This window comes from Sus scrofa, chromosome 6 (assembly GCF_000003025.6).
Source record: "Sus scrofa isolate TJ Tabasco breed Duroc chromosome 6, Sscrofa11.1, whole genome shotgun sequence".
NCBI lineage: Eukaryota > Metazoa > Chordata > Mammalia > Artiodactyla > Suidae > Sus > Sus scrofa.
The window spans coordinates 147,129,305-147,155,259 of record NC_010448.4 but is presented as its reverse complement, the minus strand read 5'-3'; the positions used below and the strand labels follow the sequence as shown (position 1 = coordinate 147,155,259).

Here is a 25,955-nt window from a genome sequence, read left to right as displayed (position 1 = left end):
TGGGGGCTCCCGGGCGCGAAGTGCCTCTCCAGCCAGCGCATCGCAGCAGCGTCCCCGCCTCCGCAGGCCGCACCCCGCAGGCTCGGCGCGAGCGCGGTACCCCCCGCGCTGCCCCCGCCCCCCGCGGCCCTCAAGCTCCTCCTCCCGCGGCCGCGTCCTCCCCGGCGACGGCCGGGCACCTGGCAGTCGCACGGAGGCAGAGGAAGCGGGCGGCTACCCTCGGGCGGCGGCGGCGGCGGCGGCGGCAGGCGGGCGGCGGGGGAGGGGCGCGGGAGCACAGATGGGAGCAACTGAGAAGGGCGGCAAGAAGAGCCGGAGGCTGTTTTCTTCGCTGCGGCCGTGGAAGACGACCCGGCGGCTGTGGCGGACGCGTTCGGCTTCCAAGGCGGCTCAGGGTGAGTGTGGGCGCGGCCGCGGGACGTGTTACCGCGCGCCGCGGGCGCCGGCCTCTGGCTGCGGAGGGGCCGCGGTGGCTCCCGCGCCGAGGCGGCATCTCCCGCTGGGTTCACCGCCCCACCCCTGGCCCGTGGGCAGTGGCGGCGCGGCCTGAAGTCTGGCCTTTCCTGGGCGCCCCTCCATCCCGACCCTGGGCTGCGGGGACTCACCAGTCCCCGAGCTCCTGCGGAGCCGCTCGACAGTCCCTTCTCCACCTTTCTAAGCATCTTCCCTTGGCGCAGGTGGTTGCAGCAAAAGTCCCTGTCTGTCCTTTTGGGTCTGGACGGAGGGAATTCAGGGAGCTTTGGGGACACAGTCTTACTCAGATTTGTATCCCCCTCCCCCATCACCTGGCCGGCACCTGCAATGCAGTACCCGTTGGGGGAATTAATCCGGACCCAAGTCACCTTTCGAGGTCCTCCCCATCTGGACCTATCCCCTTTCCAACCCGTTTGGGTGAGTCCTTTATTACCTCGTAAGCTCTAGTCACACTCAACTATTTCCCAAACGCATTGCGCCCTGTCCTCACTAGGGCCTTAACTCACATTTGTTCAATCACTGACTCACTGCATGCATTCATTGCACACTTTTTTATCGAGCTCCCCTGTGTGCCAGGGCTGGACGTGAACAGATAGGCAAGGCTGCAGCTCACAGAACTACTTCGAGAGAGGGGAACATATTACACACATAAAACAGGTACACATTCCCGTTACAGATGGCTGTGTGTGCTTGGAACAAATCAGATCGCCTGTTCAGAGAGGGGAAAAGGTAGAGAGACCCAAGCTTACAAGGCCGTTGGACGGGAAAGGCCTCTTAGAGGCCATGTAATTGAAGCTGAACCTCACGACTGATTCAGAGTTACTCCAGCATGAAGCCAGGGGGGAGCTTCCTGCCAGAGGCAATAACAGGTGGAAATGTTCCCGGTGTGCCTGAGCTTAGCAGGGGGATGGTGAGGGAGGCAGGGGCCGGGTCAAGGTCTGGGTAGGACATGAGGGGGAGTTTGGATTTTATTCCAAGTGAGCTGGGAAGCCACTAACGTTTTCTGAGCAGGGACATGACATGATCGGCTGGCTCTCTGCCTGCTCTCTATCTGCAATGGCCATGCCTTCGTCTCTCGGCTGGCTGATTCCTGCCTATCCATCAGGATTAGCACAAATGCCATCTCCTCTGTGAAGCCTTTTCTGGCGTTCCTGCCACCTGTAACCTCTCTTTTGGTATTTGGCCATCCTTAGGGGATGTGTCACTCTTCACCTACTCTTACAGATTTCATGGGGGCAGAGTCTCATCCACTTGACCCACCAGGCTAAGTCAGGCGAAGTCCGGGCTTGGTACTTTGCAGATACCTGTTTGCTGTGTGTGTGTGTGTATGTGTGTCCCGTCTTGTCCTTTCCTTCTGTTTCCATCATCTGAGGGTTTTTCCTGGGAGGCTGACATGCCTTGAGTTCTAAAATGGCCGACCTGAGCCAGGGCAGAAGCTAGCCTGCACTAGGGCCCTGGCACTGACGTTGTCGGCACCTCCACCCCCACCCCAGGGTTGTTTTGATGAGTAAATGAATTAAGGAATTAAATGAGTTTATAATTTGTAAAATGCTGGCACAGAGCAAGCATTCTAAAGATAAATTTGACAAGGAGCAGCAATTATCTTTCAAATATTTATTATGTTAGAAACAAGCTTTTCTGTCGTTGACAGTTAGGGAGACCCTGTGGCTTGGCATTGTCATCTTACTGGCTTCCAAAGACGGTGCTCTTACTTTTAGTCATGTGCCAATTCAGTTCTTTTTTCCACTGCATCAAGAACCGCTGCTGCAACTTAGTAGGTCTGAAGGCTGACCGCCCCTTTTCCTTCGCTTGCCTGTGCAGCTGAATAGATTGGAAATTGCAACAAGTCTTCCTTGAGTGATAATTACATGCATAGTGTTATTCCAGATGTTGTGTGAATGTTTTACCAAAGAGGAATAAATGGGTATTCCCACTGCAGTAAATTGGGTTAGAATAAGTTTTCTAGTTTAAAAAATTATTACTTGGAGTTCCTGTCGTGGTGCAGTGGTTAACGAATCCGACTAGGAACCATGAGGTTGCAGGTTCGATCCCTGGCCTCACTCAGTGGGTTAAGGATCCAGCGTTACCATGAGCTGTGGTGTAGGTCGCAGACTCAGCTCAGATCTGGTGTTGCTGTGGTGCACGCGGGCAGCTACAGCTCTGATTAGACCCCTAGCCTGGGATCCTCCACATGCCATGGGTGCGGCCCTAAAAGGACAAAAAAGACCAAAAAAAAAAATTGTTATTTTTTTTGCTGCACCTGTGGCATGTGGAAGTTCCCGGGCCAGGGATCAACCCTGTGCCACAGCAAGCCACAGCAGTGACAATGCTGGATCCTTAACGTGCGGCACCACAAGTTTTATAATTTTTAAAATCAGGCATGTACGGTGTACACAGCCATCCTCTTATTCTTCTTTGTTCCCATCTAGGGTTCATCCATGGCTTCTGGGGCTCATTGTCATGCGACACCTCTCTTCGCAGCAGGATCTTGGCTGATCACTACATTTCCCTACTTCCCTTTCCCTTGTACAACCTGGAGATGAGGCCGTTACAATGTCTTATGTTATATGATGCTTTACACTTTATAGAATAGGTCAACTAGACGATCTTATTTAGATCTTAACAACGCCTTGGAAGGAGGAAGGACAGATGGCATTTATTTCCCCCATTTTATAGATGAGGAAAGTGAAGAAGACAGAGTAATTTGCAGGCGGTCATGTGACCAGTGGGTGGCAAACTCAGGACTGACTACCCACACAGCATCCTTTCTGCCACACATCGGCCCAAAATAAACATGTTGCAACATCTGTACTCATGAAGGGAAGAAGTAAAATTAATAAATATATGCCAGGTAAGAAATCGATATCCCAGCTTTATTTGATTTTTCTTAAAAGGTGGCCTGAATTTTTTCATGACGATGTCAACATCACTTTGGACATCTACAGTCATATGCTTTGGTGCCAGACAGACTGTGATTGGAATCTGCTACTAATAAGACGCACACTAATGAGCTGTGTGAACTTGGACGGGTGCTAAATCTCTCTAAAACTCAGTTATAGATGCTGTATAAAAAAGGGATGATTTAAACCGTGATGATTAAATAGGTCTAAAAGGTGTATAATGTATGAAGGGTGCCTGGTACATAGTAGCTCACAAAGTGCTGGTTTTTATTTTTATTAATATTAGTCCAGATATTCCATCATATGATCACACCCCAAATACGGAAAGTTCAGTGAGCTATGGGAATAAAATATGGCTGGAAGCTCCTTAGGGGCAGCAATCCCTGCTGGACCAACCAGAAGCCTTCCACATCAGTATCCTTCTCCTTCTTCTTCTTATTCTTTTTTTTTTTTTTGGTCTTTTTAGGGCCGCACCCGCGGCATATGGAGGTTCCCAGGCTAGGGGTCCAATCGGAGCTGTAGCCACTGGCCTACACCACAGCCACAGCCAGAGCCACTTGGGATCCGAGCCGCATCTGCGACCTACACCACAGCTCATGGCAACGCCAGATCCTTAACCCATTGATTGAGGCCAGGGGTCAAACCCGCATCTTTGTGGATCCTAGTCGGGTTCGTTAACCGCTGAGCCACGAAGGGAACTCCAGGAATTCTTGAAATCTTCTGGGTACTAATGATTTTTTGGCTTATATGTCCAAAGAACTTAAAAAAATTTACCTAGCCATGCAAGCTGTCCTAAATGAGCAAGCTGTGCCCAGTAGAAATTTACCCCCCAACTGCTTCCCTCTTTCACAGAGAACTACATTTTAGTCAAATTGTAAAGCTTCTAGGTTATAGAGAAGGGGGCGAATAGTTGGTGGAACCTTTTGTGAGCAGTCAACATTCCTAATCCTTGAAATGATGGTAAAAAACTGGTCCTGTGCTCTTCTCACCAGTAATGACCTTCTCCAAACCCTGGTGGGCCCAAGTGCCCTTTCTTGAATTGCAGTTATTTCCTGGGGAGACACAGATTGGAACTGGACTCAGTTTCCATCAGCATAGTGCTTTCCAGGACCAGATACTTGGAAAAAAGGATAGAACACTTGTCAGATGATCTGTGCTTTACTCTCTCACTGCCATTGCTCTAGCCATGTCTCTACAAACAGATCACATGGAATGCAGGTAATGATCACTGCCTAGGGCTTTCGGAGAGATCAAATGAGGTCCTAACTATGAAATGAGCATATAAATGCAAAGGATCTTTGCTAGGCTCTGTGAAGTAGGTAGCTCTTTGCCGATGTGGGACCTATAACCCTTAGGTCCCATCTCTTCCCCTGCCCTCTGTTTGGCATACAGGTGCCTGATTGTAAAGCAGTAGTTCTCCAAGTGTGGTCTCCAGATCAGCAGCAACAGTGTCTCCTGGAACTTGTTAGAGAAAAATGCAAATTCTTGGCAACCACCTCAGAGCTACTGAACCAGAAACTCCAGAGGTGCTTTACCAAGTCCTGCAGTAATTCTGCTGTGAACTAACGTTTGAGGACCACTGGCCTGGTGGGATGTGCAAAGGCCTTCATGACAGCAAATGTGGATGCTTCAAACCTAACTCCCCTTTTGCCACCATATGCTATAAGCAGGTTACTGGACCCCTTTTGGGCTTCCAAGCTCTCATCCATAAGAGGAAGGTGATGTCACTTCTCTCACAGAGGTGTCATAAGAAGTAAATAAGAGGCAGTATCCCAGCTCTGCTACTTTGTAGCTATGTGTCCTGTGGCAAGTCTCCTTTCTTTGCCTCATTTTTCTCATCTAAAAAAGAAGGACCAGCAAACATTAGCATGCATGTACTGCTTACCATGTGCCAGCCACTGTCCTACACCTGTGAATATTTTAACTTCATTTCTGCAGTAACCCTGTTTTACGATCTCTATTTTATGAATAGAAAACTGAAGCACAAAGAGGATAAGTAATGTTTCCAAAGTTATACAACTAATAAGCAGAGAATCAAACCCAGACCCGGTGCCGTGAACGTCCTCACTGTAAAGGCAGTGCTCGACCGCTAATGAATTCTCTGTGAACGGATGGTAATGATCAGAAGATTGCCTGGCACACAGTAGGAACTCCGTGTATTAATTCTCTTCTCCTTGCCTTGTAGCTTGCCCTCCTGGGAGCCAACCCAGCTTTTTTTTTTTTTTTTTTTTTTCCCCCTCTTCTTTTTGGTCTGCCCCTGGCATGTGGAAGTTCCTGGGCCAGGGACAGCAACACCAGATCCTTTCACCCACTGATAGAACCAGTGCCTCCACAGAAACAAGCCAGATCATTAACCCACTGCACCACAGCGGGAACTCCAATAACGCAGCTTTTCTTGTGGTCACGCTGCCCTCCTCTGCGGTGACCCTAATCCTGTCCCCCACCCCAGTCTGCAGTATTCTTACTCGGTTCATCTCTCTTAGGGCCTCTTGGATGCTCTGAGCAAACCAAACAGAGGCTTGGCTGGAGGAAGGTGGAATGTAGTGGTGCAGGTAAAGTCGCTCTCCCCATCCTGGCATGTTCTTGAAATTAATGATTAAGCCAAAGAGTGTCCAGGCAAGTTACCGAAAGATCATTAGGTCTGCCTCATTTGAGACATATCCTTCACATCTCTTGCTCTCAAATTTCCAAGGGACTGTAAAAGCTTTTTTTCTTTTTTGGGGGCTGAGTTTTTCTGCAGAGTGAAATTTACAGCTCAGAAGTCGAACCCACAGTGTTAACAGCAGCATTTTTTTCTTTCATTTTTGTTTTGCTAGGACAATGAAAAGCCTTATTCTCTTTTACTCATTGTTCTTGAAAATTCTCCTTAGTTTTGCTCTCAAGATGGCCTCCCTTGCTGGGCATGACTCACCAGGGTAGTGACTCAGAAGTGGCATCTAACAAGACAAGGACTGTGCAGAGCTGTGAAGGGACTTGTGGACAGTGGAGCCTGCTGGAAGCTTTTCCTAAACCCAGTTATTGAGATAGAGCATCATTTCCATTAATAGGTGATTATTGGAAGCATGGGGTCTGCCAGAGGCACTGCCTTGTTCTGGAAAGTTCTAAGACTTGAGTCTACCCTTGACCCTCAACTGGGTGTGGCTTTGAGGTTTACTGGGGGCAAGACAAGATTTCTAAGAATTTACCTACCTCTGCTCGGAATTGCCACAGAACCAGGCAGTCTAAGGCTTGTGTAAAATTTGTTTCATCAGGGAAAATAAAAGCTCTTTTTATCTGCGGAGGACTTCAGATCTCTTTCAACTTAATTTAAAAAATCAATTAATGGAGTTCCTGTCGTGGCGCAGTGGTTAATGAATCTGACTGGGAACCGTGGGGCTGCGGGTTTGATCCCTGGCCTCGCTCAGTGGGTTGGGGATCCGGCATTGCCGTGAGCTGTGGTGGAGGTCACAAACATGGCTCGGATCTGGCGTTGCTGTGGTTGTGGCGAAGCTGGTGGCTACAGCTCCGATTGGACCCCTGGTCTGGGAACCTCCATATGCCACAGGAACGGCCCTAGAAAAGTAAACGAAAAAAAAAAAAAATCTATTAATGGAGCTCCCATTGTGGTGAAGCGGAAACGAATCTGATTAGGAACCATGAGGTTTCGGGTTCGATCCCTGGCCTCACTCAGTGGGTTAAGGATCCGGCATTGCCGTGAGCTGTGGTGTAGGTCACAGATGTGGCTGGATCTGGCATTGCTGTGGCTTTGGCATAGGCTGGTGGCTACAGCTCCAATTAGACCCCTAGCCTGGGAATCTCCATATGCTGTGGGTGTGGCCCTAAAAAGGACAAAAAGACAAAAAAAAATCAATTAATGATGGATAAAAAGATGAACATATATGTGATAAAGCAGATTTAGCAAAATGTACTTAAAGGCAGTTGCTGGGCAATTCTTCCAACTTTTTATACATTTGAAACTTTTCAAAATACAATTTTGGGTAGGTGTTCCCTTGTGGTGCAGCAGGTTAAGGATCTGGTGTTGTCACTGCAGTGGCTTGTGTTTGATCCCTGCCCCGGAAACTTCCATATGCTGTGGACATGGCCAAAAAAAAAAAATATATATATATATATATAAAATTCTGGGTAAAATGCAAGTAATCCTAGAGATGACCATACTCCTGGGAAAAAAAATTACTCCCTTGTTAATATAAATAGCAGCCCCTCTCCCACTTCCTTACTCCTCCTAGCTTTAGTCTTTCTTCCTGGGAAGCCATTTGATTAAAAAGGATCTGGAGTGAGCTTGGCATGGGGTGAGCTAATGCTTTATGCCAGGGCTTTGTATTCTTCCTGATAGGTAATTTTCGCAATAGTCATATACGCTAGTTATTATTTTCTGCATTTTATGAGGAAACTGAGGTGCAGAGGGAAAAACTTGATCCAAGTCAGCAGGTAATAATCTTAGTCTTACAGCATTTATGGAGCCCTTACTTGATGTGTCAGGCTTTGTGCCATGTACTTTACATGCATCAACTCATTTGAGCCTCACCAAACCCAAGGAGGTAGGTGCCATCATCTTCATCTTACAGACCAGGAAATGGAGACACAGAGAAGTGCCAGACTGCATCCCTCTTTCCTCTAGAAGCCAGAAAATGGCAGAGCCCATGTTTGAACCTGGTCTGCTTTAGAGTCCTGGCCCTACTACTCAAACCCAGGCCTTGGCCTAATTAGTAAATCAGCATACTTTGTGGAAACCTCTTGTTCTGAGACCACAAGCTCTTTGAAGACAATGGTTCGTTCAGCACCGTCATTCTCAGTGTTCAGAGCAGTGTCTGGAACAATGACTATTAATTGGATGAAAGCGTACATGAATGGTGGCTTCTCATCACTTCTTTCTTCACCCCATCTGCCCCTCACCGTGCTCCGAACTTCCCTAACTGGCCATCTTTTGGCTGCCCTGGCCTCGGTCCTTGGAGATGGACATGCCCATTTCTTCCATATGGTTATGGGCCAACATGGCTCATTTGGTGGCCAGGGAGGAGTTCCAGTCAAGGCGTGTTTTCCTCATTGGCCTTAAATTGTCAAAGACAAGCATAAAAGTAGTATCCACTGGCAAGGAAAAAATGGGAACAAAAACCAAATACTTAACATTTTGCCGTACTTTCAGGGAGTCTTTAAATTGTGGCAACTAGAAATTAACAACAGGACCCGTAATGGCCACAAGCTTTTATTCTATAGCTGTATTTGACTCTTGGGCTGCAGTAATGAACAGGTAGACACTAGCAATTAGTTCTCTTAAATGTGCCAAATATGTTGATAATTATACTTTACACGTATACAGAACTTAGTTTACAAAGAGCCGCATCTCTTCTCTCTATTGATCTTCTGAACATACGCAGGGCAGGTATGATTAGCCCCACTTTGCAGATGAGGAAACTGGTGCCATAGTGGTTAAATCACCTGTGCTACATCCCTCAGGTAACAGTGGTAGGGATAGGACTTTAACCCTCTTATCTCTTATCTTATCCAGCAAATTTTCCATGTCTGGATTGTACTTAACCCAGCAGTTTCCGGGGATGAGCACAACCAGTGGATGTATTTTTGTTGTTGTTGTTGTTGCTCCTTTTCCAATCGGGTGAGGTCCTGGATTGGGTGAGTTAGTCTTTTTTTGACATCAGTTTACCAATCTGTGTAATGGGATGTAAACACCACCCATCAGTGAGTGAATCTTTTTTTGACATCAGTTTACCAATCTGTGTAATGGGATGTAAACACCACCCATCAGTGAGTGCACTTAGAGCAGAGGAGGTTGTGAGCATTCAGAACTTCAAAAACAATTTCTGAGGGAAGATGTTTGGAAGGGACTTTGATGTCTCTGATTCATTTTCCATAAAATGAATTAAATGGTACCTTCCCTGGTCACGCTAAAATGGCATCTCTGTTACTTCATTATCCTGCATCCTGTTTCTTCACAGCATCCACTGCCATTTATTATATATTTGTTTGTTTATGGCATGTCTGAATCCTCCCACCCAAATGTGATAGCCTTGAGAGCAGGGATTTGGTTTTCCTGCACCCCTGAATCGCTAACAGGTTGGAACCGTGCCAGGCACAAACAACCATTTGCTGAGTGAAAGAACAAAGAAGTGAATCTGAGCTGTGTAATGATTGAAAGTAAGCTTGATATTTGGATGATTGAAAAAAATCTGCTTGAGTGTTCCTTGCTGTCTAACAGAGGGGTCTTGGTCTGGCTTTCACAGATCCATTTCTGTGTCAGCCATCCAGTGGCTTAAAACCAATCACTAAAGCCTTGAGTACCAATTCATACCTGGGTGAAATGGGTTCAATAACCCAGGTCCATGCAGCAGACATAGGTCGTTGTATTGCACTGTGTGCCTCTGCATTGAATTGGCCTGGGAGCAGCTTGAGGCCTGGGGCTGGTCTCCTTCACTGTTCAGTCCCAAGTACTTATTTATCATAGAGCCTGGCCCTCAGAGAGGTAAAAGACATGTTTGCTGAATGAATGAATATATAGAGGAAACAAGCACAGGGCTCTTAATCCCCCTCAAAGCTAAGGTCTCCATTTGAGAAGAAGCTTGGTTCATGGCAAACACATTACTCTTTCAACTAAAATCAAATCTCTCCAGAGATAAGGAGGCACTAAATAACTGGTGTCCTAACCCACTGCAAGGAAAGGCAAACCTAGGCTCCAGATCCAGTTCCATGCCATGTTTTGGAATTTGTGTTTACGTCTGCCTTCATCCCCATCCTTTCCGCTCTAGCATAAGCAAAATTATAACCCCGCACACTGACTTGCAGGCAATTATCAGAGCCCTGGTGCTCCTCCGTTGAGGGACTTCGCCCCCGAGACCGCTGACTGTATGTGAATAACAAATCAAAAGTCAGGGTTGCAGAATCAGCCGGACTTTCCCGCTCCTTTGCAGCAGAGGGAGGAAGCAGAGAATGAAAGATTCTGAAAATAAAGGTAAGGGGCTGACTGCAGAAGGGAGGCTAAAAGATGCTAGAGATAAGATGTCACTCTACAGACATGTGTAGTAGGTGTTATATGGCTGATTTAAAATTACCGTGCAGATATTATTTAAAAATTCTAGTTATATAATAAACATGACTTTTAAAAATAACCAGCTCTGCTTTCCAAGTATTGTGTCATTCAGTTTTCCATTTTTGTGCTACTAAATATAACATCTTTGCATCCTTCATTTAGTCTTGGCTGAGTAACACTATTTACATTTCATAGATTTCCTTATAATAGCTCCCTTTTATTTGGGGAGTGTTCACAATAGTTCATTGATATGTAGACTTTTAATGCATTATTAGAACTGCAACATCTGAAATACTTAGGACTTTTTACATTTTGGGTTCTCGAGAAAAACGCTGACCCAAGAATCCTTTCATGAACATTAACCTTTTCAGGTGGATCCAAAGGGAAGACGTCACTGACCTTCAAAAACTGTTGATCTTACAGAGATAATCAGATGCCAACTCCCCCACTTTGCAAGCCTCCATCCCCTAGATCCTTGGCATCTCCCCCCACCCCACCCCCAATCCTCCCCTCATCCTTAATTCTGCTTGAGGCAAGGGGAAGGCGAGAAACAGATTTAAAGGAAAACTCAGCAAAGAACAGAGTTCTCTAAAATTAGCCAGCCAAATGTTAAGTTCAACGACAAGGGTTCTGGAGGATTCTGGGGTTTTAAGTTCCGAGGCGCCTTACATTTTCTGCCGCAGTTGGGGGAGGAGCGATAAATCCCAAGGTCTCAGGAGGCTGCACGTGTTCCCGGATCCTGTTTCCCGGAGGGAGCTCTTCCTTGGTGCCGCGTAGGGGCTGCTCCTGGTCCGGGTGCAGGAGGAGGGCGCAGAGCGGCCGGGCTCCGGGCGAAAGCTCCGGGGCAGCCGCTGCGGCAGAGGACGCCATCTCAGCGCCTCCTGGCCCAGCCTCTGCTTCCCCTGCGCTAATTTTAGGCTTGTCCTACCCCCCTCCCCTTCTCCCCAGCGGGCGGTCACTGATCTGACTACGGAGCCTCTCCTCTCAGTGGGTTGAGGAGGCCTCAGCACTTTGCCCTTGGCCGCCAGACTTGGGTGCTCGGGTGGAGGTGGCACGCAGCAGCGGGCAGGTTACCGGCGCCCTCCGAGCCTCCCCAACGCTGGAGCTAAGCTGCTCGGAAGCTTGGTGAGACCGCACAGGTCCCCCGCCTTGTCCTCACTGCACGCAGGGTAGCCAGCAGGGCCTTCTGCAGCCCAGTCCCCAGCCACGCACTCTGGCGTGTTATAAGATTCTCGCCTTGTATTTATTCCATATTAGAAACAAAAAGCAGCCAAGCAAACAAATCATAGCCACACAGCCAGATGTCCGTAGGAAGACTGGTATTTTAATCTGCCAAACTGTTTGTAAGGAAGCAATCCCACTTTGAGGTTTTAAAAGCGGCCGTGGTAGCCGGTGTCGGTAGTTTTAACATGGAACAGGCTCTGGATCATTCACATCCACGTATCGATCTTTGTGGTTTTGATGTTTAAATTTTAATTAAGCAGCCTTAGCAGAGAGGGAAACAGATTTGCATGGCCCTGGTAATGGCCAAGAGGGCTTATCCACTGCTGTTGCTAAGACAGGCTCTCATGGACAAATAAAACTGTGTGTGTAATCAAAATATTTTAAATGAACGCAGAGAATGTTGGCTTTTCCTGTTTTTTTAAGCCACCGGAGAAAGGGTTTCTCCAAAGAAAAAATGTGCTTATGTGCCATATCAGGCTAAGCCAGGGGCAGGGTTTAGAAAAAGTGAAGAATGCCTTAACTGGAGGCCCAGGTTGAGGTTAATATTCACCATGATTTGGAATTGAACACTGTTTCTCAGTGGATCACAATGCTTTAAGCTTCCAATCCCAGCTGCTTTTTTGAGAGGGGGTGGGATTTAGAATTTTTGTTTCACTTCCATTTGGAAGGAGCCTTTGGTTGGAAGTCAGGATGGTCAGCTTCTGGCTTGTTTTGCCACTAACTCATTAGTGACCCAGCACAGGCCCTTTATATCTTTGGATCTGTTTCCTTATCTCTAAAATGGACACACGTTAGACGAGATCACTGTTCTTCAGCTTGAAGGTGGTAAGAAAGCAGTTTAGTGAGACTCAAGCAGTATTTTAGAAAGATGAAATAGAATAGAACATGTCAGAAACCACTGCCTATGGGACACATAAATAATTCTTTCCTGTAATTTCCGTTTTAGACATTTATGTTTTTGTATGTGGATATGGGCTCTATGGCTGTCAGGTCTGTTTCTCACTGTGAATCCCAATCAGAAGACTTTGAGGAACACTGAAATCAATCATAGCTTCTTAGTTTGTCAAGGCATCGATGAAATGCAGTTTTAGATGAACATCCTTTTTTAATACGATGAGGATGTCAGTAGTTGTCCTCAAAATTTCAAAGCGGTCTAAGACCTCAAACAGGATATGAACTATTGTGTTTTCCCCCAAGGCTGTTCCAAGCTAACTTTACTTAGAGATCAAAGAATCCTTTCAGGGCTTGGAGATGGGTTTGTGTTGACCACAACAAGCAGAGTGTGAGATGTGAGATGGAGTGTGTGTGTGTGTGTGTGTGTGTGTGTGTGTGTGGATGTTGAGGAGAAGTTGTGACCATGGTAACCAGACCCTGAAAGCTATTTGTAGGTTCCAGAGTGCCAGTTGCTGACCTGAATATGAAACATAAATATCTAAAATTTAGAGTCTTTGTGCTGAAAAGTACAACAGAAAAGCCATTAACATATTGTACATTGGAGTTCCGGTCGTGGTGCAGTGGAAATGAATCCGACTAGGAACCGTGAGGTTGTGGGTTCCATCCCTGGCCTCGCTCAGTGGGTTGGGGGATCCGGCATTGTTGTGAGCTGTAGGTCGCAGATGAGGCTTGGATCCCACATTGCTTTGGCTCTGGCATAGGCTGGCAGCTACAGCTCTGATTAGACCAATAGCCTGGGAACCTCCATATGCCACGGGAGCAGCCCTAAAAGGGTAAAAGACAAAAGACAAAAAAAAAAAAAGTTTTTTTTTTTACATTATTTGAAAGTCAGCTCTCCTTGAAAAGACTGAAAATAAGAATCAGGTACAATTTTAAGAGGTTAACAGGGACAAATAAATCAAGATGTTAGTAGGCAGGAACTGAATTTTTACTAGTTCACATCACATGACTAGTGTTCCGTAAATATTGAGCTGTGGTTTAATAAATGCCTTTATTTTTCCTCTTTTCAGTACATCTTATCTTAAGACAGTCCAGTGAGGCTTTTAAACACAAATATATTGTTTAATGTGTACCCAGCACATCTTAAAATGCTTTGCAAGTTTGAAAAGAAATTTTGCATGGGGCAACAGAGAAAAAAATAGTTGAATGAGTTAATAAGTAGGTATTGGCAAACATGACAGCTAATTATAGTAACAACCATAGCTCCTATTTAATGAACAAGTAGTATGTGAAAAGCTCTCTTCAAGGTGCTTTGCACATTGTCACAACACTACAAAGTTGGGGGTATTTTACACTTAAAGAAATGGATTAAGAATTTTGTGTAGGGACACATAGCTAGTGTGAGGGTGAGCTGGGATGAAAACCCAGGTCATTTTATCTCCCAGACCATTCATACTGTGGGCAAGGGCTTGAGAATAAGCATGGGAAAACTGCAGAATTTGTAACAAAATTTTCAACATCATTTATTGCTAGAATTAATTTACTTCTTTTAAAAAGGGAAATGTGAACCATAGAAAACGATGGCTTTTGTGTATTTTTCTAGATCGTGTTTATTTGGAAAATAGTCGTGTTAAGTTCAGCTGCACATTTTCCTTTTATTTAGTAAGTTCTCTGAGTATTTTATGCAGCAAGATTTTAGAAGCAGAGATAAGAAAGAAGAGGAGTGGAGAACTTGAAAATTTGGGTGGAAACATTTTTTTTCCCTGCAGGAGTTGAGAGCAAATAGTTGTCTTTTCAAGTTTTCTGTTATTTTTCTATATTTTATCTCAAAATAACAAACATAACATCCTGTGAACAAATGAAATTAGGCATAACATTTTTAACATGGTAAAACTAGGGTTAGAGCATTGTGTAGCTTACTGACTCCTGAAAAGAACTTGATTTTTTTTTTTTTTACTGAAAATTATTATAAAATTTGATTGGGAATTTGAATATGGTCAGATCTAGACTTTTAAGCCCTAAATACTTAAAAGACTATCCCTCTAATCTGTAATTCAAAGTGAAATGAGGACAAGGAAATTAAAAAAAAAAAATTTTTTTTTTAAACAACCATGACTAGTTTTAGAGAGAGTGATACTTTTAGAGAAAACTCAGATTCTTTCAAGAGTTTTGTCATTGCTACCTGGGACTGGGGAAATGATGTGTATTGATTGGGGTGATCTGTAAATGGCTGAGTGAGTTCTCAGTTTTCAGGACTGACGTGATAGAGCTAGCTTTAGAGCCTGGACTATGCCAGTTGCTCTCAAATAGGCATAATACTGCTTCCTATGGAACATACTGGAAATATGCAAGGGGCTCTAGAAGCCTTCACTGGGCAGAACCAGCAATGCTAGATGTCCGGCAGTATTCTGGACTGTTCCATTCAATGATGAATTATTTTGTGTCCTGTGCGACTTCCAAATGGTTTGCTGAACAGGTAAGTGAAAACCCTCTATACTTTTCTGAGCCTAGAATGTAAGTTGGTTTTACGTATATGTTGACATTTCCAGGATTAAAAGTGCTGTGCAGGAGTTCCCTGGTAGCTCTGGGGTTAAGGATACAGTGTTGTTACTGCTGTCTTTGATTACCGCTGTGGTGCAGGTTCAATCCCTGGCCTAGGGATCTGTGGGCATGGCCATAGGCTGTGGGCGTGGCCAAAAAGAAAATGCTGTGTAAATTCAGGAAAGATTATACTTAATTTTGTTTGGAAAAAATCACTTACCCCAAAGCACCAGTTGGTTTGAAACATCAATATGACACACCTGTCTCATTCATTCTATGTACAGGTAAAGTTATCTGACTACTTATTATGTCATCTAATATGGTCTTTCTTGAGTATTTGCATATTGAAATCCATAGTTTTATTATTTATAGTTAAATTTTTCCCTTTATTACATTATTGTTGGTTTATTATATATATGTTTAATTGTGATAGGTAGATTATTTTGTCTTTAAATTTCATCTTGAGATACTGAACAAGGAAATTTTTATATTTGTATATACTTGTGTTAGAGTGTACAAAGCGACATTGATCTCTTTAATAATTTAAAAGAATTTCAGCCAACAGTAAAACTTTTGGAGATTATATATTCAATTCTATATTTCTAGTTCCTTTAAAAGAAATTAGAACAATCTGTAACAAGGAGATTAAGCTGAGCATAAACTGCCTTTTTCAAGGGCAGAAATACTGAGATATAGATGTTATAAATTCTCTAAAAAGTGATGTCTGGTCATTTTGTTGTTGTTTTGTTTGTTTGTGTTTTTTTTGCTATTTCTTGGGCCGCTCCCACGGCATATGGAGGTTCCCAGGCTAGGGGTTGAATCGGAGCTGTAGCTGCCAGCTTACGCCAGAGCCACAGCAACGCAGGATCCAAGCCGCGTCTGCAACCTACACCACAGCTCATGGCAATGCCGGATCGTTAACCCACTGAGCAAGGGCAGGGACCGAACCCTCAACCTCATGGTTCCTAGTCGGATTCGTTAACCACTGCGCCACGACAGGAACTCTGATGTCTGGTCATTTTTAATGCTACTTTAGCTGGCAGTTTAAAATTTCCTTTTCTAATTGTTTGCTGTTAGGATATATGGAAATATAGTTGCTTTTTATCTGTTGACCTTATTTCAGTCACCTTGCTGAATTCACTTATTAATTTCAATAGGTTTTAGATTTTTGTAGGCGTTGACTTTCTATGAATAAAGCCGTTTTTACCTTTTATCCCTTGTACTATGCATTGGCTCTGATCTCTCTCACAGTGTTGACTAGAAGTGGTGATGGTGAGTATCCTTATCTGGTTCCTCATCTGAGAGGAAAAGCTATCCATCTAACCCCATTAACCACAATCTTTGAAGTAGGATTTACATAGATAATTCTTAACAGATTAAGACATTTAGCTTCTATTCCTTGTGTGCCAAGTTTTTTATCATGAATTGGTGCTGCGTTTTATCAAATGTTTTCCTGTTTTGTGATGATCATATGACTGTTCTACTTTCTTCTAGTAACATAGTGAATTACACTGATTTTTTTTTTCTTTTCAAATGAGCTTTTTAAAAAATTGGGATAGCTCATTTACAATATTATGTAAGTTTCAGGTGTACAACATAGTGATTCAAAATTTTTATGGATCATTCTCCATTTAAAGTTGTTATAAAATGTTGGCTGAGGGAAGTTCCTGCTGTGGTGCAGTGGATTAAGAATCTGACTGTAGGAGTTTCCGTCGTGGTGCAGTGGTTAACGAATCCGACTAGGAACCATGAGGTTGAGGGTTTGATCCCTGGCCTTGCTCAGTGGGTTAAGGATCCGGCGTTGCCGTGAGCTGTGGTGTAGGTTGAAGATGCGGCTTGGATCCCGAGTTGCTGTGGCTCTGGCATAGGCTGGTAGCTATAGCTCCGATTAGACCCCTCACCTGGGAACCTCCCCATGCCAAGGGAGCGGCCCTAGAAAAGGCAAAAAAGCCAAAAAAGCCAAAAAAAAAGAATCTGACTGCAGTGGCTCAGGTCGCTGCAGAGGCATGGGTTCAATCCCTGGCCCTGCACAATGGGTTAGAGAATCTGGCATTGCTGCAGCTACAGCTTGGATTCAGTCCTTGACCTGGGAACTTCCAAATGCTGTGGGTGGGCCATAAAAAAGAAAATATTGGTTATATTCCCTGTGCTGTACAGTGTACAATAGAGCCTATTTATTTTATACATAGTAGTTTGTACCTCTTAATTCTCTATTCCTATCTTGCTTCAACTCCTTTTGCTGGTAACTACTAGTATATTCTCTGTATCTGTGAGTCTCTTTCATTATATTTATTTGTTTTATTCTTCCACTGATTTTTTGAGTCTTAAACTAACTTTGTTTTTTGTCTTTTTGCCTTTTTCTTGAGCCGCTCCCGAGGCGTATGGAGGTTCCCAGGCTAGGGGTCGAATCGGAGCTGTAGCCACCAGCCTACACCAGAGCCACAGCAACGTGGGATCCAAGCCACATCTGCGACCCACACCACAGCTCATGGCAATGCCAGATCCTTAACCCAGTAAGTGAGGCCAGGGATCAAACCTGTAACCTCATGGTTCCTAGTTGGATTCGTTAACCACTGTGCCACGGCGGGAACTCCTAAACTAACTTTGAATTATTGAATAAACTCAACTTGGTTGTGAAATGTCATCCTTTACATATATTTGCTGGATTTGACTTGCTAATATTTTGTAGAGGATTGTTTTTGTTCATGAGAGAGATTAACCTGTGATTTTCTGTTGTGGTGCACTTCTCGGGTTTAGACATGGAGGTTTTGGTGAACTTACAAAATAAGTTAGGAAGTAATTCTTCTTTATTCTGTTCTCCTGAAGAGTTCTGTAAGATTGGAATTATTCTTTAAATGCTTGGAAGAATTTGCTGGTAAAACCATTTGGGCCTGGAAATTTTGTTGTGGGAAAATTAAAAATATGGATTCATTAATTTTAATTTTAAATTTAATTTTATTGAAGTGTAGTTGACTTACAATGTTCTATTAGTTTTAGGTGTAACAGCAAAATGAATTAGTCATACATATAAATATATCCATTCATTTTCCCACATAGGTTATTACAAAGCATCGAATAGATTTTCCTGTGCTATGCAGTAGGTTCTTGCTAATCATCTATTTTATACATGGATTCATTAATTTTAATAGGTATAGATGTATTCATATTTTCTGTTCCTATTTTTGTTTTAGTATGTTGTGTTTTTCTAAGAATTTGTCTATTTCATGTGAATGTTCAAATTTATTGGTGTAAGATTTTCTATTTTTTGTTTTGTTTTGTTTTTTTTTTGTTCTTTATCAGGCCACACCTGCGGCATATGGAGGTTCCCAGGCTAGGGGTCGAATCGGAGCTGTAGCCACCAGCCTACACCACAAATGTCCTTGCTGCATCTGCAGCCACCACAGCTCACGGCAACGCCTGATCCTTAACCCACTGAGTGAGGCCAGGGATAGAACCTGCATCCTCATGGATGTTAGTCAGGTTTGTTAACCACTGAGCCACGACGGGAACTCCAGGATTTTCTTTATGTCTTCTTAATATTCTTTTTAACATCTGTAGGTTGTGTGGTATTGTCTCTACTTTTTATTCCTGATATTGATATATCTCTTTTTTATACTAGTAATTCTCATTTTTTGGATGCATATTGCCAAGGTTTTATAAATTTTATTAATCTTTACAAAGTGCTAGATTTTTTGATTTGTTTTTTTTTTGTATTATACATTTTTTTTCTCATGAGTTCTTTCTCATTATTATTTACTTTTATATGCTTGAGTTCAGTTTTGAAATTTTTTCTACTTTTGAGATGGAAGCTTATATCTTTGATTTTCAATTTTCTTTAAAAAATTTTATCATTTAAGGCTATCAGTTTTCCTCTAAGCATGCTTTAGCTGCCTCCTGCATGTTTTAGTATGTCATATATATATGTCTTTTAGGGCCACATCCGAAGCATATGGAGGGTCCCAGGCTAGGGGTCTAATTGGAGCTGTAGCTGCCGGCCTACACCACAGCCTCAGCAGTGCAGGATGTGAGCCACGTCTGAGACCCACATCACAGCTCACAGCAATGCCAGATCATTAACCCACTGAGTGAGGCCAGGGATTGAACCTGTATCCTCATGCATACTAGTCAGATTCGTTTCCACTGAGCCACGATGGGAACAGCATATATCATATTTTTTATTGTCATTTAATTTAAATTATAATTTCATTGTGATTTTTTTTTTTTTTTTGACACAGAGCCATGTAGAAATGTACTTAATGTCTAAGCAGTTGGGGAGTTTCTAGTTATCTTTTTCCTCTATTTCTTGCATATTTTTACTGTGGTCAGAGAATATATTTTGGATGATTTTAGTTGTTTAAAATTTATTCCTACTTGCTTTAGGGTTCTGCATATTATCAATTTTTATGTATGAATGTTGCATGTCTACTTTAAGAGAATATACATACTGGAGTTCCCTTCATGGCTAAGCAGTAACGAACTGGAATAGTACTCATGAAGACTTGGGTTCAATCCCTGGCCTCACTCAGTGGATTAAGGATCCGGTGTTGCTGTGGCTGTGGTGTAGGCTGGCAGCTGGAGCTCTGATTCAACCCCTAGCCTGGGAACTTCCATAAGACACAGGCACGGCCCTAAAAAGACAGAAAAAAAAAAAAAAAAAGAATATGCATACTGAGGTGGTTTGGTTCCACACTCTATATATGCCAATTATTTCAGTTTCTAAAATCTTGTAGTACTAGTCTTCTATACCTTCACTAATTTCTTTTCCTCATCTACTGAGAGAGGGTTCAATGCTCCAATTATGGTTTTAGAATTGTCTGTTTCTCTTTTTATATTCGCTAACTTTTATTAAACTTTGTGGCTCTGTTTTGAGTTACATACCATATAAATTCAAAGTTGGTATTCTTTATTGTGAAGTATCTCTCGTTTTCTCTAGTAATGCTTCCTGCCTTAAAATCTACCTTTCTAATGTTAATAGGCTCATACTGGCTTTCTTTGGGCTAATATGTACATAGCATATCTTTTTCCACATATACACTTCAGTTTTTCTATGCCCTCATGGTTAATCTAAATCTTCTTAAGCAGCCTATAAAGGAGTTTTTAAAAATCCAGTCTGGCAGTTGTAGTTTGAGTATTTAGTGGATTTCCTATAGTTATTCATATATTAAGGTCTGTAGCTATACCATGTTTCCTATTTGTGTCTCTCCTGTTTTATGCACCACTTTCTTCTTCTTTTTTTTTTTTTTTGTTTTCTTATGAACTAATCAAGCATTATTTTCAACTTTCCCCTTTTTCTTTCTAATGGCATGTTATACATTTGTTCCCATTTTACTTTTCATTTTATGTATGTATGATTACCCCAGTGTTAATTTTACTTATCACATTTCACACAGTGTTAGGCTTTGAGAACACTAACTCCCTTTACCCCGTGGCAGCTCCTTATCAATCCTCCCTCCCCTACCTTCTGCCTAGTGTCATTATTATAGTTCATTTTAATTATATTTAAACCCCATGACACGCTAACATCATTGTTTTTACAATCAATTTTCACTTAGGTTTACTCACAGATTTACCCTATCCATTGCTTTTCATTACTTCCTGAATTTCTGTGTTTTCCATCTGAGATCTTTTCCTTCTGAATTAAACAAAACAAAACAAAACAAAAAGACATTCTTTGTATTTCTTGTAGTGTATATTTTCTATAAAACAGTATTTTTAGTTTTTTGGTCTGAAATGAATTATCTTTGCCTATTCTTTTGAAGATAATTTTGAATGTTGGATGAATAGAATTCTGGGGAGGCAGCCCCCTCCCCCCAACCCTCCCCAGCACACACACATTTTAAAGATGCCATTCCATTGTCTATGGCTTTTACCCTTTCCTGGAAAAGTTGGCTGTCAGTCTTATTGTTGCTATTTGATGTTGTCTTTTTTCTTTGGCTACTTTAAAGACTTTTCTTTATGTATTTGATCTTCAGTTTTTCTAGGTGTTATTTTTCCTTGTGTTTATCCTGCTTGGGGTTTTCAGTCCTTCTTGAATCTGTGAGATTTGATGTTTCTTGTAATTTTCATAATTCTCTGTCATTATATTTTCAAATATTGTTTTTACTCTAGTCTCTTTTCTCTTTTTGGATCTTTTATATGCTCGAACTTTTTACTCTCTTCCATGTATCCCTTACTTTATTATCTCTACTCTTTATTTCTCTTTTTCAGTTTGATTAATTTTTGCTGTTTTAGGGTTCACTAGCTCTCTTTGCTGTGTCTAATTTATTATCACACACTCTATTAATTTCTCAATTTCATTTTGTATTTTGTATAATATAATTTTTATTATACTATTAAAAAATAGATTCACCATTGTCATCTATTTCCTCAAATATATTCATCACAATAATTTTAAAGACTATGTCTAATAACTCCAATATATGGGTCACTTGTATGTTTACCTTTTCTGTTTTTTCTTCTTTTTAGGGCTGAACCTGTGGCATATGGAAGTTCCCAGGCTAGAAATTGAATTGGAGCTGCAGTTGCCAGCCTATGCCACAGCCACAGCAATGCAGGATCTGAGCAGTAGCTGCAACCTATGCCACATCTTATGGTGACGCTGGATCCTTAACCCACTGAGTGAGGCCCAGGGTCCACCACGAATCCTCATGGATCCTAGTTGGATTCCTTAACTACTAAGCCACAAAGGGAACTCCACCTTTTCTGTTTTTCTTCTTGGCTTCTTTCTTCATATTCCTGACAGTTTTTTACTAAGTGTCCAGCATTGTTTATGAAGATGCTCTGAATGATGTCATCTTTCTCATGAGAGTGTTTACCCCATTCTTTGCCCACAATAGAAAGCAGATCACCTCAATCCAATCAGGATTAAAGCTGTTTTATAGACATTTAAGGTTTGGTCCATTTTTGGGTTTCTCCAACCCTAGATCCCCAGTAGTGCTGATTCAGAGACTGTGGTGAGAAGCTTAGTGGGTTCTAAACTCCAGTTTTTATCTTCCTAAATGGTGAGTCAGCTAAAAACTCTCCAAGAAAAGCTTATTCTGCTTTTAATCTCCTTTCTCTTTGGCTTTTGAAGCCCTTGGCCCATGCAGATGAGTTAGCAATACTTCAAGGAAGAAGCTCACATCAGCCTCACTTCTCTGAGCCCCTCCAAAATGTGCTTTTTCAGTCCTGAACTCCACTTTGAGTCTTTACAGCCCTGTAAGAGTAACTAAAGTTCTGCAGGCTTCTCTGCCTCTTCACAGCTGTTCTCTGCTTTGCTTTTAAACTTCTTGCCCCATGCCAAGAATCAGCAAATATCTTAGAGGGAGAAACAGGCTTTCAGAAAGTTGGGCTTACTCAGTGAACCTTCTGTCTCCTCAAGATCTGGCTTCTTCAATACTGATGGGTCAGTAACTCTCCTGTTACTTCAACAGATGTTTTTGGATTTTATCTGGCTTTTCTGATTGCTTTCAACAGAAATGTTGGTCTGTTACATTCCACTCTCATATAGCTGAAGTTAAACCAGACTATAGTTTTTGTTTGTTTTTAATGTGGACTATATTTTTTTTTTAAAGAGCAAAGTCTCCCAGATATCAATGGCATTTTAAACATCTTATATAAATTATAAAAGTTATGTGCAGTTGGTTTCTAGTTCTATTTCTTGCTTATTAAAAGCTTGTGAATATCTTCTTTTCCCATATTTTCTCTGAAATGCATATAACATTTGTGTTGCTTTCTTCCAGAGAATATGTATACTAAATGCCTTTGTCATTTTTCTAAGTCTGGTCCTCCATCCAACTGTTTAATACTTTTGTGATTGTATGATTTGGAATTGACACCTCTCACTTCCCAAGTTCAAATATGATTCTAAAATTTACAAAATAATTTGAGTATTTGAGTTTAGAACACTTGATTCAAACCTTTTACCATAGTTGAGTATGTTTTTTTTTTTTTCCCCAACATCTTTCCCAGGATGCAGGGCTGTATATGGTACTAGCTGCACCCATGACCTTCATTTCACTGCCCATGTCCTCCAAATGCAAGTTCAGTTCATCCACTTGTTCATTTCCTGTTTTTTGAGCATGTATGCACTAGATTTTTCTTTTCCAGATATACTCTAGGTTAGTTCTAGGAATTAGGCGAGGGCAATAGATAGCTCTATTCAGTTGTGACATAACACTGGAAGGTGGCAAATGATTGGTGCATTACCCACTTGTGAAAATGTTTTTTATGTGTTTCCAAACTTTCTTTTATTTATTTTTTTTTTGAAGTTTTATTTTTATATTTTTTACAGAATAAAATACATATATTTAAACACAATTACATTCACACAGATTATTATATCATGGATCTTAAGAAACAGATTAAGTGACTCCCTTTGGAGAAATGGAATGGAAAATATACTGAGACAAACAGGAAATTTATTCTATACTTTATCCCATTTTGTATGGCTTTCATCTTTACTATTTAGTATTATCTATTACATTTCAATTTTTTCTTTAAAAATTAGCATTATATTAAAATTGTGTATATTATGCAACTAAAAATTATAAAGAAGAAAGCCTTATGTACAATTAAATATTTTATATAGCATAATAAAAAGAATAATTTAACTGGTAAGAATAGCAAAAATAATACATCCTCTGAAAATAAGTAAAATATAAAATGCATAAATTGGTTAAAAAACAGTGTAACTATATAAATATGTCCTCACAATTTGTTACATCTTATTGATTCTTCAGTATAGGCATTACACCATTCTAGATGATGTGATAAACAAGACATTATAGACCTTACATTGTACCATGGAGAGAAATGGTTATTAATGATACAATTGTAGAACTGTATTATTTAATTGTGCATTTGCATTATTTAATTATAATTATCATAAATTCTTTGATGGGGAGGAAATCAGAATCAGATCTAAGAAGACTTCAGCATTCCAAGAATGATGTCAAATGACCCCCTTCATGGTGGATTATGCATTTATTTACTATGAGGTATATTTCTTCTCCAGAGAGTCCTTGTTTGTGTATCAATTGTAGATTTTTGGTTTGCAGTTATTCTGAAGTTTTGATGTAAGAGTCTATATGTAGATGAGATTGTTTTAAGTTGTTGTTCTCTTAGTTGCAAGTTCATCTCCAGTGTCCTGCATTTGTACCCACCTCTTTTCATGATTTCTGATTTTGGTGGTATAATTGTGCATGGATGATTTCGTATCTTTGTTGTATATATACCTTTACTGGTGAGCCTTGTCATTTGTGAAATTTTTGTTTCCTGTTGCGTCTTTTCTTTTCTGCCTAGAGAAGTTCCTTTAGTATGTGTTGTTCCAAACTTTCTTTTAAAGTGAAACAAACTAGTGCTTATTTTTCAGTCTTTGTGGATGTGTTTCCCTGTTCCAGTGCTGATAACCTTCTTTTCCTAGAGCTGGCTGTTGTTTTTTTTTTTTTTTTTTAAGGTACATTTAGTTTGTGAAAATTCATTGAGCTGAACACAGGATTTGATCACTTTTTAGTATGGCTATTGCACTTCAATAACACTTTTAAAAAGAACTAGTGTTTTAATGTTAAATGCAAAAAAAGGTGCATAGGACAAGAAAGCTTGAGAACCTTTGATCAAGTTCAGCTTCCAGTACGTAAGATGATGAAGGATGAGAAGACTGAAGCTTGGCAAGGGGAAATTACTTGATGGTTGCTTGGTGGAGTGTTTCTCAGATAATAAGAACTGGCGCTCAGGCTTTTTGACTTTTAGTTCTGTCTTTTCTTACTGGTTGGTTCGGGAAATGAGCAATGGGGAAAAGTGCAGCGTGCACTAACGTTGGAGCTGGATGACATTCTCAGAACCCCAAACATCTTGTGTGAGTCAGCACTTAACTCCCTACTGTTTTTCTGCCCTCTTCGGCCCCTTCCCTGGTGATTTAAAAACAGATACTTTTTTTTCGAACAGATACTTTTATCTGTTCGAAACCAAGCCTTCGAATTTGGGCTTGGTTTTTTTTTTATCACCTAAGAATCACTTGACGGTGTATGCTTAGAAAAAAGGGTAATTCGTGCCTGTGAAATCTAACAGGAGCCCAGCACAAGGTACTTTTGTTTCCCTTTCTAAGCCATTTTTAGTTTGGTGCTGTGTGGTTTAAATTTAGAATACTTATTTCAAACTGGGAGTGGTGGTGCAGAGTTTGAACCCAGCTGTGACGTCTGCTGCTGTGAAATAAATGGGGAAATCTGGGAACCAATGTTAAAAAAAGAGGGCTCTCAAGAGAGGGGGTGGCAGGGGAGGGGACTTGTCTTAATTTGGATGGGGGCTGTAAGAAGAAACAGTGGGTGGTATCTCCGTTTTCCCTCCTGCTTCTGCAAGAGTTGGCTTACTGAGGATGTGGTGAAGGTATTTTATGTGTACACACACACACACACACACACACACACACACACACACACTGATATATGTACGTGTGCGTGCGCACATGCGTATAGCTTGGAATTGGTAGTAGGTCATTAAGTCATCCTGGACACATTCCTCCTAAGGCTAGATTTTGAATTACCAACATGTTGTCCTTAAGCCTGGAATGTATTTACTTTCCTTTTTGCATGGCTTTCCGTTCTGCTCCTCTTTCAAATGGCAGCTTCCTCTGAAAGACATCTGTGACTCCAGGCGCCCTCCCTATCTGCCTTATAACATGCCCCCAAAGCATCTTATGTTTTTCTTTTCATGTCACTTCCCATACTTTTAAGTACTAGATTAAATTCTGGCACGTGATAGGCCCTCCATATACACTGTAAAACAGAGGAAGGGGGAAAAAAGGAAAGAAGAGAAGGAGGGAGGGAGGGAGGGAAAAAAAAGAAAGGCACGTTTGGATCCCTCCTCTTAGACTAACAAGGTGGACAAGTTGGTCTCTAAGCCTCAGT

At 41.9% G+C, this 25,955-nt stretch overlaps 1 protein-coding gene across 7 annotated transcripts in view; it reads left to right on the top strand.

Moving 5' to 3' along the window:
* The window catches only part of DNAJC6 (DnaJ heat shock protein family (Hsp40) member C6), a 170,896-nt gene that overhangs the window by 5,751 nt on the left and 139,190 nt on the right, over positions 1–25,955 (top strand). Inside the window, exon 1 of one of the 7 annotated variants that reach the window (XM_005656150.3) lies at positions 135–395. The exons of 2 other annotated variants lie outside the window; for them this stretch is intronic. In XM_005656150.3, the coding sequence (XP_005656207.1) occupies positions 281–395 (115 nt within the window). In that variant the 5' untranslated portion in view covers positions 135–280. 7 annotated transcript variants of the gene reach the window in all.